The sequence below is a fragment of the Limulus polyphemus genome, unplaced genomic scaffold (assembly GCF_000517525.1).
Source record: "Limulus polyphemus unplaced genomic scaffold, Limulus_polyphemus-2.1.2 Scaffold502, whole genome shotgun sequence".
Classification (NCBI taxonomy): Eukaryota; Metazoa; Arthropoda; class Merostomata; order Xiphosura; family Limulidae; genus Limulus; species Limulus polyphemus.
Genome location: NW_013666112.1, coordinates 234,805 through 250,130, shown reverse-complemented (window position 1 = coordinate 250,130; position 15,326 = coordinate 234,805). Strand labels below are relative to the sequence as shown.

The 15,326-nt window shown below is 30.4% G+C and overlaps 1 protein-coding gene across 1 annotated transcript in view; it reads right to left on the bottom strand.

Annotated features, from left to right (window-relative positions):
- Positions 1-15,326, bottom strand: part of LOC106458697 (cyclin-dependent kinase 11B-like) — a 49,624-nt gene that overhangs the window by 21,187 nt on the left and 13,111 nt on the right. Inside the window, exons 6-9 of the mRNA XM_022384971.1 lie at positions 11,905-12,023; positions 10,633-10,788; positions 4,451-4,612; positions 3,742-3,810 (exon numbers count right to left, since the gene is read on the bottom strand). Coding sequence (XP_022240679.1) covers positions 3,742-3,810; positions 4,451-4,612; positions 10,633-10,788; positions 11,905-12,023 — 506 coding nt within the window. The remainder of the gene's footprint in view (positions 1-3,741; positions 3,811-4,450; positions 4,613-10,632; positions 10,789-11,904; positions 12,024-15,326) is intronic.

The following is a 15,326-nucleotide window of genomic DNA, read 5'->3' as shown; positions in this document are numbered from 1 at the left end:
AACCCATCTGGTGCTGATACTAGTTCAAAGGTAAAAACCCTGAACTGCAGTACCTGACCCTTGTGCACAAAAATGCTGATAGTGGCAGGACACCACAACTATGGTAAAGTGCAGATAGGAGCCAACTACATCAAACTTGGACATCTACAATCCTTGTAAAAAATGCCAACTCAGATTGAGGAATGAGTCACTTATGAACCTTGGAGAGTCTAAGCATTGATATAGACTCTCCCACTCTACCCCCAGACCATCCAAATTCTGATAGCCATAGAAAACTAAGTTCTGAAACCAGAGTATATGCATAAGACACAAACCCTACAGGTTGGGTGGATAATGGTGGTGAAGATGTGAACTGAAAGACTAATCCTGACTCAAGGACCTATAGTGTCCATGGATCCATCACTAAGATTACCACACATCCAGAAATTCTTGGTGCCAAGCCTTCACAGACCCTGAAGGCATACAATAATCACTAACACCACTGGGGGCATTCCAACCAAGAAGCAGAACCTTTGGATATGGACAGAATCTATTCTGGGTACCAATCTACCAAGGGGCTGATGATGAGACCCTCAAATAGAGACAGAACTATAACCTCGTGTAGGAGCCAATGAAAGTCAAGACACCAACAACAACAGGGATGAATGTAGAAGCTGAAAATCGAACCAATGTACATGCTAAAAATGGTTCCAGCTCGTAATCAATGAAATTGGTGATCCTAAGAGTCTTCCAACAAAGTTTTGTGTTAGGAAAACAAAAACGTTGGATATGAGAGTTGTAAGTCTGTATATTTACTGCTGTCCCACCAGGGGACATTGATCTATTCAAGTTAACTACAAACTCTGCCTTAGAACCCCTAATTTTGAGGAACAGATGTATTATATGAGAGTTGGAATATGCTTCCACCTTGCTGTTGTAGGCTAAATCACGTAGTTCCAACAAATGTGGTGGATAAGGCATAGCTGTCCTGTTATGTAATTCATGAACCATAATGTCAGTGGATGGAGAGAAAACTAAATATTCCCTCCCAGACCTTACAGCCATCAAGTAAGATGCAGGCTCAAAAGCAACTGGGGAAAGACTCAAAACATCACACCAACTGGACCAACTGAAGAAAACGAATCAGAGGCAGATTATCCCAAAGTAGCCACTTTTATATTTCTTTTCAAGACTGTGCTGATAACCATTGTTTGGAACAGAGCAAAACAATGTTGAGCCATCTGCTATGTCCATTGTAGGGAATTGAACGCTGGACTTCAGCGTTGTAAGTCCGTAAACTTACCACTGTCCAACAGGGGGACTGAAAAGTCAATAGAATAAAAGAAGGCACAGGAAAAAGTGAATCAAAATTCTCTCCAGAATGTCCAGGATCCCCCTCAACAGCAGCCTCAGAGCCCTGCGGAGAAACACAACAAATAATTTCACTGACAAGTCTCACATGAGAGTGATCCCCACCCCAATTGTTGTGCAATGCTAGATATCAGAGGTGGGATAAGAAAGACCTGATTTGCCTCTGGAAATAGTAATCTGGGAATTCATACTGCAAATCAGCTTGCCAATAAAAAAAAAATGTTTTCATTTTATTTGATTTTTTTATAAAAATCAGCTAGGTAGCACTAAGAACATTCAAAGTATCTCCAACAAACATAGCATACAGAGAAACCACGTTAGTGAACGCTTTGACGAGAAAAAGTGATAACACTATCTGAATGGGGTGCTTTTATACAGTACCAGGATAGAGGGCGCATTGATGTAGGTGGAGAGTGTCACAAGATATATATCACAAAGGGCAATTAAATGGGATATAAAAGACTGAAGCAAGTGAGAAAAAATCAGACCAATGCTTAAAGAAACTCTGTCAGTCAAGTAATAGCTGTAGTGTAAGAGTAGGTAAATATGTTTTGGAAATTCAAGTTTTTTGTGTACAACAGTCTTGTGATGTTTATTAAAAGCTTGCAAAATTTCATAGGTACATGCAGTAAATTCAGAATTATAGTAAACATTACTACATATAGTTCCAAATGTACAGTCCAATGGATCAATGCCTTGTTGGCGAGTGTAATGCCACCATTGACCCTGCATTAATGATTAATTAATAACTCATAAAAGTCACAATATCTGAAATACAAACAAACATGGCATGGTTACTATGGGACCTTTTAAAGTAGAAATTTGATTTTTTTGGTCAATTTATGTTATATAATACAATAAAAACCATTAGAAAGCATAGCTATTTACTACATTTGTTACTCATAACCTACACATCTGTTGGCTTGGAAACCAGTTTTCCCACACATATACCATAGTAGGCTTACTGACATCACAAGTTAGGCCACTTTGTTTAAAGAAACAGTGCAATAAGAAATTGTTTAAAGTACTAAACTAATAGAAATAGATAGTATTTATTTCACTATTTTATACATAAAACTATCTGGTATCTTCCTCTTACTGTTTTATGTAGAATTGTTCAAAACATGTAATGATTCTTTACTTTTGACCAAAATAAAATCCCAGCTTTGGTCAACTTGATGATGACCTCGAGTTACCAAATTCTTAAGTTCTTACAAAAAAAAATAACTACCAAGTCAATCACTTCAGTAAATTAAAAAAGATGGAAGGAAAACTCATTCTGTTAATTTAGTCAATTTCGATGGCTTACACATAGAAGATCATTAATAGTTTACAAATCCCACTTAGCATCAAGACCACTGGATATGTCATAAGAAATTTTACATTTTTTTAATGTAGTGCAACTATGCACAAAAGGCAGTGAGCTATAAGGTAAATAGATTGTGAGAAAGAAAATAATCCCAGGTTTGAGACAATATATTTATGATTTTCTCAGCATCATGCATTTGAAAATTGTAAGCATTAAAACAAAATACATGCAGAAAGTTGAATTTTTCAGTTCTTGATATTGCCAATTTCAAGATTTAGAGTTTTCACACTATTTGAGTTAGAAACAAGCCTCAAATGTATGAAAAGTTAACAAATTTGCAGCTCGGTTTCTTCCACTGATAAGCTGTATCTGCTCAAGTGGGAAATTTAACAAACTCTACCACCATCTCAATAATAATTACAACAGGTGCCAAAAATTGAAAATTAAGGTTAACAATTTATATTTATTAATTACATAATCTGAAATAAAACTTACACCATAAAAAAAAAATCTCAATATTTCAGCTGTAATTTCATTTTGGAGATAATTTGAGTGGATAGATCACACAATTTTTAAAATCTTGATGTCATCATTTCGTCTTTATAATAACTCAACATATTGGGATAAAAATGGTTAAACTATAATATAATGTTACTAATGACACTTCTGAGTTATTGTAGAAAATCAGGAATGTCAAAATAGCCTGTAACTTGACTACATGTGAAGAAATGTATCAAGCTCATCATACCTATTAAGAACCATAGGACCATCAAATGTCAATCCTTGATTTTTATGACTAAATACAGATAAATTCTAATGTAATATATCTGTATTGTTATCATCTACACATGCAAAAAGTACTAAATTTCTAAAAATAATTAAATTACCTTAGTCAGAGATTATTGTCAATTTTACCAGAAGTAACTTTAAATACAACTACTTATGAGATGCTTTTAACAGCAAAAACCAGATACATAAAAATTTCAATTCATTTTAACATATATTGATACTAAATACAAGAAGAATGTGTTTTTAAAATGAATTACCAACAAAATGTTACATTTAAAATCTAAATGAATTACCAGATTTTTTATCTTGTTCATCTTCATCTTCAGACTGTTTTCCTTCTCCTTCACTCTCTGTACTGCTTTCTATAAGTCAAATTTTCAATTTAATGTGATAATACAAGCATCTAGTCAGGTGTAATTTCAAGTTCAATTCATTAATAAGAGCTATATTAAAATAAAGTAATATTTTTTATCATTTCAATAGAAATACACAAGGCTTTCAATTAAAATACTACAATCACAATTTATTAATCAAACAAAAATCATTTCTCATTTTTGTTGAGTGGCTAGCTGTAAAAAATTTATCACTGTAGTTATATAATCACTAACAGCTAATGAAAATAACTATGCAAAAATACTTTTTTTACATTGGATTTTTTTAACCATGCATTCCTCTGTTCTTGTACCTATTAATAAGTAAATTATGTTTCTGAAATATTGCTGTTTTTTAAAATGAGCTATAAGAAAATAATTATTCTAACTTTGAATTGTAGTTCTAATAATCCCAATTTTCATGAAAGAGCTGCAAGTTTTTATTGAAAGATTATGTACTTTCTTTTAAACATAAAAATCTGGCATGAACCATGTATTTCACCTATCATGAAGAGATTATAGTTCATTCAAAATACAACATAATTCTGTAGTTAATGTAACTAAATGACAACTGTATTGAGAATGATGTGTGTTGGAAAGCAGAAGAAAAGATAACAGTTTAACTGATTACCTTCAGAATCACTAGAGTTGCTAGTGTTGCTTCCAGAAGCCGATTTTTCACTAGGTGAAATTTCTCCTTCTGAAGCTTTCAACTCTTCTTCTTCTTCTTCTTCACTAACTACTTCAACATCACTTTGTTCTTCTGTATTCTCTTCTGCAGACTTGGATTTATCTACTCATTAAATATGAAATACAGTAATTGTATACTTTCAATTTTAAAATAATTAAATGTAATAAAAGCACCAAATGGATCCAAGATTTAGCTTATAAAAAATATAAACACATCAGTAATAACTTTCATGTATTTTAATTAACAATGTTATGATATTATCACACTCAGTTTGTTTGTGGCAAAGAGCAAATAGACAGGAAATTAAGCTTTGCAGTCTTCTACAATTACCTGGAAAACATCAAAAGTGAAGGATTAATGAACCATAAGCATAAAGTAACATGAAGTTTAAATACGAAAATACAAGAACTGAATATAAGCAACCATGTAAGTTGAAGCTTAGTAAGTGATGGCAGTCAATGTTACTCAATGGTTGAAATAATTTTTTTTTTATATAAGACTTTGGAATTAAACAGTCTGAAAAAAAAAGAATGGTGTAAAAAATGAAGCACTGATAAAACAAGTTTAAGAATTAAGTGTAAATGAATATATATTTTTATAGCAAGTATTTGAAAATTGAAAATTATATTCAAATAAACTATGTGGAAAAAAATTGAATTTCTTTGCATATAAACTGATGAACAAAAGCTTTAATTGGTTCAGAAATGCATGGTTCACACCAGGAAGAATACAAGATAACCAGAATGCCGATATATTCCTTGAAAAGGATCTCTGAAAGGAAAAATCCCACTTTGGAAAGCTCTATTATTTTATTTCAGTGATGAACTTTGCTAGCCATGCACTAAACAATTGACACTTTGTGTAAAAGGAAATAACATTCTTGGGCCAGTATGGTTTTTAGAATCTATTCTCACATTCTTTGAGATGATAGACATTTCTTAAACACTTGTTTGCCCCATTTGAAAAGGGATTCAACTTTAGAAAGTATTTAAGCAAAGATTTTATTATTCTGTTTAACATGAAGGAAAATCCTTATACTGGAATCAGTGTCTGAAATAATGACTGGCATTTGGAAAATTGTCAATCAAGTATCCAAAAAAAATTTTTTCTTAGTAACTTTTCACATTAAAATGATAATTAAAATCTTTTAATGGGATCATTTGTAACCGAAACATTCATTATTGAAAGGAATTCCCAATATATACTTTTTCTATTCCCAACAAAGAAATATTATAATAATATCAATATCTATCTTGCAATTAAAACAAAACTGAAGTTTAAATAGGAAAAAAATGTACTACAATGAAGGGCTGCCATACTGTGCAATTAATTAATTAATACTTGAGTAAGGAAGCACATTATATTTAGCAAATATAATACTATGTTTTAGAATGGGCAGAAAAATTCTAAATAAATCAATAAGTATGTTGTTTACAGACAACTCTTTGGATCTGTGCAGAAATGTAAGTTTTGAGAGGTTTTTTTTTACATTTCTTTGCCAGCTTATGAGCTTATTATACTTTTGAGTATACAAATTGTTGAAATAGTTAAAATTATTATTTTTACTTATATTTTGAAATTTGATATGTAGATTTGTACTTGACACTTGAAAGGTGTTCTTGGTTTAGAAAGGATTAATTAATATGTTAGGTAAAACAAAATCCTTATTTCAACACTGATTCCAGTGTTCTTTCACACTAACAAAAATCTTTGAACAGTAATCACTGTTGAGGAATACTAATCTCTAAGTTAGTAAAGGGAAGGAAATCTATAGAAAACTGTGCTAGTTATTATCACTTCCTATATTATTTTTACAACATAATTTTTTTAAATTCTTTCCGTCAGTCACAAAACTGCAAACAGCTTTGGTACTATCTTTAAGAAACCAAATTTATTCCTTCACATATAGTTAAGTTTTTATGACTTATTTTTGTTCCTGTTCCTTTACCTAAAAAAGCATATTTCGAGACAGAGATACTTTGGAATATTGTTATTCTTTTATTTAAAAAAGCGACAAAAATAGTTTTTATGACTAATAATTACTTGTAGAAAAGTCATTTTTTAAATGACTTTTTATAGTCATTTCTTTGTTGTATTCAAGTATAAAAACTGAACAGAACTTTCACAAAAAATTATAAACACTGAAAACTATTACAAATACAGAGAATCAATATAATTAACAGTCTTTCATTTTAAAGAATACAAGGAAAGCTATAAATTGCACTCCCTAAATTACTAAGAAGAGTAAATTGTTCTCCTCAGAACAAAAATTCTCCTGTGTAGTACTTATTGACGACATCTTTGATTCTGTATCCAAGCCACACAAAAATTACAACTTTTCATCCAGTGCTGCACAAAACAACTGAACCAGAAAAATCACATGTATGTATCATTAAGTACAGTAGGACTTAATAGTAGGGATTGTGATGAAAGAAAATGGCAGCCATAAAAATCATCCATTTAAAACTACCTTTAACCCTACGACTACTGGCTACTACTGGCACCATTTTTAAGTTCCTTTCTTCACATGGTACTGCACTACAATCAAAATTTAATTAAACCACTTTACTATAAACATATGTCAATGAAAGTAACATTATAAGCTATGTTATAATTTGAATTTTTATTTTATGTAAGTTTTAATTACTTTGCTTCAAAGGAAACCTTTTAAAAAATATTTAAACTGCAGTTTTTGTGTCACATGATCCATGAGCTTTGAAAAATCTTGACCTTAGCAGCCACACGAGCTGGCAATGTACATGAGTTTCTTCTACATGCTAACAATGTATGTTTCACCTAATTGACAAGTGAGATCTAAAGTTCTATTGTATTCACTGGGAAAGAGAAATATATTTTCAAACCAATGACAGTTGCCACCCTCTATATTTTGCTTTAAGATCTATAATGTACATGTAGTGAGTTGACACAAATGTATAGTCATTATAAAGAGCTCAGTTTACACTATACTCTACCAACAGTTAATTTGAAATTGGCATACAGTTTTCTTTATGGTGTACATGTAACTGCTTTTTGTATTGTTGTCTGTTTGATCGACTATGGCACACAAGGTGGATTCTTACTTAAATATGCTAGTTAGAGATACAGTTAAATTGTATTTATGTCTTTCTTTAATATTTTAGTTAATTATGTATTATGTATGTTTTAATAATCATATTTGAACCCTTTAATGATTTTTATATGTTTAACTTGTCACCTGGATTTCAAAAGGTTATAAAAAAAGATGGCATGTATAAGCATCATCTTATTTCGGTAATGTATCTTTGCGGGGTGTCTGCCGAAATACCTCCATAAAGCCCCATGGGCATCAGTTAATGTATGGGCATAAATGCTAATAAACAAAGAATTTGAAAGGAAAATAAAAAATAAACTATAAATGAAAAAATAAACAAGTGAAATTATGCATATAAGAAAAACACAATAATTCTAGTAAATTTCTATGAAGAGTTGAAAGGTATGTACATATTTCCATTTGTTAACTTTAAACATTTCATTGCACTTGTTGATGGTAATAGAATTAGTGATATAGTAGAGATATAGTAATTTGATAGCATAACTTGAGCCACACGTTCCCTGAGTGATCTACAACTTACCATGGCACGGATAGTAGTTAGACACGGTTCAAAGGGCAATAAAACAATAATATTTAATTATAATTAGATGTATACTGTTAAGAAATTAGAGCTACTTAGAATAAACAAATGTGGTTTCATGTTACAATTTGAAGTCATTCTAGAAAGAAAAAAAGGTTATTTAGGTTTATTTCGATTTTCTTTTGGTGGTTATAAGGTCAGTCGAATTGACTGATCCCTTTTGGAGATAGGATAGGGAAAATGACAGATAAACTACAAAATGTTCTTAAAAAACGTTTGAAATGCATTTAGGATGTTTTAGGGATTACACAAAGAAAATCTGAGATTTTTGAGATGAGGAAAAGTATTTTTAATTTTAATATTAAAATTACTTTGTAAATGAACTATTCAAAACAAATGCTCAATATATTTATGGAAAATTTTTTATTTTATTTTATTAAAAATACTTCACTAAAAAATATGGTTTTTTGTGTGTGAAAGTCTTATAATATGAACTGAAAGACTGCCAGATTTTGTGAAGATGTACACACTATATTGAAAGTTAGAAGTATTAAATCTATAAAGACTTTAATCGAGTACAAAAAGGTCATGTGGTCAGTCAAATTGACTGAGCCTGTGTTGAGAGATTTAAATAACTAATTTTTTATTAGAAATAGCACAAAAAATCAAAGTTAAATGTTTTATTTTTCTGAAACTACATACTTTTAGGAATATTCTTGTCAAATTTTAAACAATTTCATCAACTAGTTTTATTTTAGGAATAAAATATGACGAGAGCCATGTTACCTACTAAAATAATTAGTAGTTGATAGTCATAGGGTTAAAAGGATGAATATTAATAATGACTATTTTACAGAATTGGCTGAGCAAAACTAAAGCTTATTGTATTTATAAAGCTGCCTAAATCACTATATATATATATATATATATATATATATATATATATATATGTGTGCGTTTATGGAGTGAATCAAATTTCACTAATTAAATGAATTTTCATCTAAGTAAATTGCTTTTCCAGCCAAGTGTACAGAAAAAAAATGACAAACCTTATTGCTCTAATTCTTTCACACAACTTTTCCATATGGGACCCTAATGATTCCTTTCTTGTACCAAAAAGGATACAAGTATATATACATACATGCAAAATGGATGATGCACTACTTTGGGCATATAATTAGATTTGAGGGTAGATTGGTAAAGATCCTGATGAGTAATAAAATCAAATTGGGTATATGCATACCAAATGTTTGGTACTGCTGGCACATTAAAATATAGCTAGTAAAAAGGAAACAAGCAAGTCTAATAACAAAATTTTAATTTTAAAAAGACAAGTAGGGATTTATATACATACATGATCTAACTAACTATAGTAATATATACAGTTTTAATGCTACAAAAAGTATTGAAACAAGAAAGTCAAAACTACAAAAACTGAATTACTTAAAATTTAAAACATTTTATCCTTACTTTGGCAAATCACTGTAATTATTTTACTTGTGTATGGTATTGGTTGGCCTTCCTCATTTAGAGGTTACATTTCATGAAGAAATAAGTTGTATGCTACACCAGCTCTTTCATGGTGAACGTTCTTGTAAGACTGATACTGATTGGCTTTATTCTAGTTGAATGTGCTTTATTGACTAATCAGAGCAATTTGTTGACCTCCAATTGAAATTTGTCTTAAGGTACATCAATTCGCACGTGCATCGTCGAATCAAAATCACACTGGCTTGAAAGTATGTGATCAAAGTGAATGAAATTCTCATAATTGCCATGCTGATTTGTATTTTAGAATTTTTTTTTAAATTCACTCTTGCAATTTTAAGGAACACAGTTACTTACGCTCCTTGGACATAGTTAAGAATCACGAGGGAGTGTGCTTTTGCTCCTTAAAAGTGATGCCCTGAATTGAACATGTATATCCTTCCTACTCTCAAATAAAAACGTCATTATATAGTTTAACACCATCGATATGTTAATGTTTTATTTATTATGTAGCTGCACTATAACAGAAGAAAAATTGCTAAGCCAATTTAATTTTTTAATATGATTTTTTTTTCATGTAATGGAACTATACATCACAACATGCTCATTACTATTTTAAAAATTCAAGAAAGGCACTCTATTGAATTAAAATCATATAACTTTTTCTTTGCTGTTCATATTTTCTGTGAAACTAAGGTTTTCAAAAACAGTAATTTGGGCTGAATCCTTTCAATGTGGCTGGGAAATATACATCCCAATTGCAGTGAAAGAAGTAAGCAAAAATTCAAATGCCATTTTGTGTTCATGATGTGCTTGATTTACCATTGTTGTTGTTTATATATATAAAAACTAAATCAAGTTTACAATTGCCAATATAAGTCTACATGTGGTTTTTCTTTTATCATAATTTTTTGAATATGCAATGCTATCCAATTACTATTGCAAGACTAATAAAATAATTCATGTAATTAATTAGCAAAATATACAAAAAATATATATTTTTAACTGCACTGTCCCCCTTACCACTTGATATGTTTCGATGCATTATAGATTCTTTCTCTGCTTCTCTGGGTTCCTCTTCATTGTGAGTTGGAACAGGACTTCGACTGCGTTCTCGTCTAGATTTATCAAGATTCCTTTCTTTCTCTCTGTCTTGTGTTTTATCTTTCCTTCCCCCATCTATAATAAAGAAATAAAATAAATCAGCAGAATATAAAAACCTTCATTGAACATAACTACAATAATAAGAAACAACATTCTATTATACGGAATAATCTTAAAGCAGAATATAAAAACCTTCATTGAACGTTACTACAATAATAAGAAACAACATTCTATTATACGGAATAATCTTAAAGCAGAATATAAAAACCTTCATTGAACGTTACTACAATAATAAGAAACAACATTCTATTATACGGAATAATCTTAAATCAACGTTAATTTTTACTCTATAACCAGTGAACTAAGAGCACAAAAAAAGATGCCATGATATTTCATCTATTAGACATCTCATTTCAGAAAGAAAGATCTTTCCTAATTGTTATACTAAATGTATATCTTTATGTGGTTCTAATAAATCTACACAAAAATACAATATTGCATACATTATAAGAATTTTGAATAGACATGTGACAACTGCAGCTAACATAAAGTGAATGTACTCAAGGCAAGTAAACAACATAATAAAGAAGAATCTTCATCTACAAATGAGGTCAACAGTGTATAGGTTCATCAAGCTTCCAGTCATACCATCTGTTCAACCATTGCATACCTCAATTCATTAGAAAATGAAACAGGTATTCTTGCTATTTCATATAAAGACATACTGATCAGATAAAGCATGATTAGAAATGGCAACATTGACTGTAACAATGAGGTGAGGCTTTAAAATAATTTTAGCATAATGTACTGAACACTCAGTAGAGTTAATTCTATCCATTTTTTTTTCAAAAGTGAAATTCAAAACTCAAATAAATATCTAGGTAGTAATATGTTATTATTGAAATAACAAGTTACATCATTTTAGTCTTCAAAAGTCACCCCATGACAACTTGAGTCCTAAAACCTTAAATTTATTCTTTTTACATTTCATAATACAGCACTCATAGTAGTATTTTAATGTTTCATCTTAGCAAATAAGTACATTAATATTTAATACTGTTCACATTATCTTAAGCTTAATATTCATCTGAAATAAAAAAAATTGATGCCTTATTTTTTAATACATTAATTTAATTAAAATTCTCAAAATGAATATGCCTAGTATATAAAAATTTTAGTTCATTTACGTACACTCTTTCTGAAGATGATCTCTTCCAATTTCTTCTCGTTTTTTACTATCATGCTGCCTTTGGCGCTGTGTCTCAGCTATCATTAGACGATCTTTTCTCCATTTCTGCTGTATTCTCTCCCTACAATAAAGTTTCAATATTAGATACTAACAAAAATTTATTGATGAGGTAACTGGAGAAAAGGAGTCATTAGCACAACTTAATGTTTTGTACATTGGTGAAGAAGGAAAATAATATCTGTAATTAATAATTGATTTTAAGTATATAAGTAGCAAGAATTGTGGTACTGATAAATTAAATGTACACTACTTCTGGGAGAGGACATTTTTCTTTGGTCTTTGCACTTTGAACAATCCACATAAGACTTTACATTAAAAACTTAACTCTCTAATACTTATATACAAATATTAAGATTAAAATTTAAAGAAAATGGTCTTATAGACCAACAGTGATCATTCACATGTGCTACTGAATGTTTGTTTCATCCTATTTTCCTTAGCTTCATTACTAATTTACTTGACAAAACAAAGTGGATATTTCTAGAGTAAAAAAAAAAAGACTGCCCAATCTAGAATAAAACTAGAGCTCTAATGATTATCTATCAGCATATTCAAAGACCTGCAGAAATAACATTTGCAAACAAGTGTTTTTACAGTATCTGGTCTCTCTATGATTGTTGATTGACTGCTCTACTATGAGAGGAACTATTATTAAGGATGAGGTACAACTAGTAGAAAGACTAAACATAAAATTGAAGCTATCTTCAACTCAATTAAATTAATGTAAGAACATAAACTAAAATGGTTCCAAATACTACAAGTATGCTATTCTTTTGCTCGAGCTTTCTCATTCAACAAGTTAGAAAAATTACCTGCAGGGCAGACAATGAGCTTAAATTAAGGGCAACACATTTTGATTTTTCTGTACAAGACAACTGAAGGTCTTGACCAGCTGGATAACCATGAGTAAGTGATACCCAGGCTTTTAGCCAGTGACCTGTCTGCCCATCTTTTGGATGGGCAAAACTTTGATCATGAGGATGATGAGACAGGCACAACCAAAATATGTTTGTCTACAATACAGAAAATAAAAAATATCTTTATATTTTACTATTTAATAAAGTATTAAATTCTTTATACTTTAGAGTTAATACTTTAGAGGTAACTTAAAATAAATGTGGTCATTTAGACCCTTTATGTAACCTTCTCAAACTAATGAAAAAATCTGTGGAACAACAAAGAGTGAAAGACATTATAGTTCAAATCCATAAACTCTTTGAATTATTATTTTTCAGTTATAAGTAATTAACAGTATTCCTTATATTATACAGTTGATTCTGATAAGTAGTCATCCAGTGTTTCAAAGAAAGTAAAAATTGAATCGTAAAGGTTATATTTCACAAAACTGTTGAAAAAGTATACAGACAGGCACATTTAATATAGTATACACACAAATTTCTTATTTCACCTGATACTAGCTTTTTTTAACATTCAGTATCTCACCTTATGGCTTCATCAGAAACTATCAAAAACATACACAACAAAGGGTTATTTGAAGAATACACAAAATATAATTACTGTTTTACAGAAAGCAAGAGCTGCTAATATACTCAGACAGAGGTTTTCAAAAGTCATGCCTACACACTCACTCACTGGTGTATGCATGTATTGTTGTTTTAAAGCTCATACTTACATGTTGTCCTTATATACTGGTGAGGGTCTTGAAAGGCTATCACACTTACTTAAGTGTATGATATAATTTCAGTCAGCCTGAAGAAGCCATAAATCAAACTACTGAGCATTAAATAAGTTATCTGGAGAAAGATGTGTCTTGAGGAATGTGTAAGTGGAAATACTGAGCATTAAAAGTTGTTATATTGAGAAAGAATTCTTAAAACAAAATACGGAGCTTTAAAAAAGTTTTTACCTAGAGATAAAAGTTGGTTTGTATATTCACTATATCAAACATGTGAAGTAAAAAACTCCAGCCAGCATTCCTTAAAACTAAGAACACAAGTACATAAACAGACACACAAGGAAGTCCAATCTCACTAGTCTTTCTCTATGATGTAAATTCTTATAATTACATGTTCTTCACATTTGAAGTAGGTAAAGTTTAAATACTATTAGTACACCTGAAATATAATCTGCCTAAGATCAAAAGGTAAATAAGGGAAGTGTCTTTCCTGTAGACAGCCCTGGCTGGAAAAGGAAGGGGAAGTATTTCTTCACTGAAATAATCCAAGGAAATAATAACACTAGAAAAGAAGGGATTTTTACCAAAAACATAACATGTGTTGTAAAAAAATATTAAAATTTATTCAAATTGTGAAAAGATGTAATACTTTTAATCATCAATGTTCTTTATAGTGTCTTAAACATTAAATCACACAAGGAAGAACATGTGTAACAGCTGTAGAACAAAGTCATATGTTAGGACTTGTTAAAGTTGCAAGTAAACTACTAAGAAACAGCAAATGTAACAGATTTTAAATTTGATATTTTTAATCTGAAAAGCATCATATTTGATTCAGGACTAAATGGCCAGGTCAGAGATCTCGAGGTTCAGAGATATCCATCCCTAATTTATAACATTTCACTGCCGGAGGGGCAACCACTTAAATGACAACCTTTAACTGAATAGCAAGATTCTGTCACAGTTGTAATGATCCCATCACAGAAAGAGCAGAGAAATGTTCTGTGGCATATCACTGCTTAACCCTATCGCTACAGGTCATGGGCCATGTCATCATGTTTGTTGACTTGCATTCAAAATTTTATTAAACTACTATTTTATGAATTATTCATATCAAACTGTAGATTATAATCAAATTTTAGTACTATACATTATTAAATTTCTTAATTTAAAAGTAAATATAAAAAAAAACACTTAAACATAGATTTTTGTTTGTCACATGGTATGTTGAATGCAGCATTGGTTCAAATTAGATGTTTGTGATGTTAAAATACAAAGTCTACAGTTTCGTAGGAATTAGGAACTCAACTTACCAATATTAAGCTAGAATATAAAATAAGAACCTCCTATATTTTCTATTTGCTGAGATATCACTCATGTACTGAATCAAACACAGTGGTCCCACTCGCTTCTTTCCATTTTTGGAAACAGTCCCTTATATACACTTACTTGTATATATGACATGAATAACCAATCAAGAGCTCAGAATGTCCCCATAGTGGCTTTCTCAGCCCTTTTCATGTGTTAGGATGCCATCTCATTCTTTCAAAACAAGATCTCAAGGAGGTAGGTTGTGTCTTTAGTCTGCTCGAAATTTAATATTTTTTTAGACCCAAATGTAGCTTATTTACCAAGCTTGTTAAATTATAACGAAATTCTATGGTATCAATATTGTAATTTATGACTTTGTGGTTATTTAAATGTATATATAAAACCTAAAAAAATTAT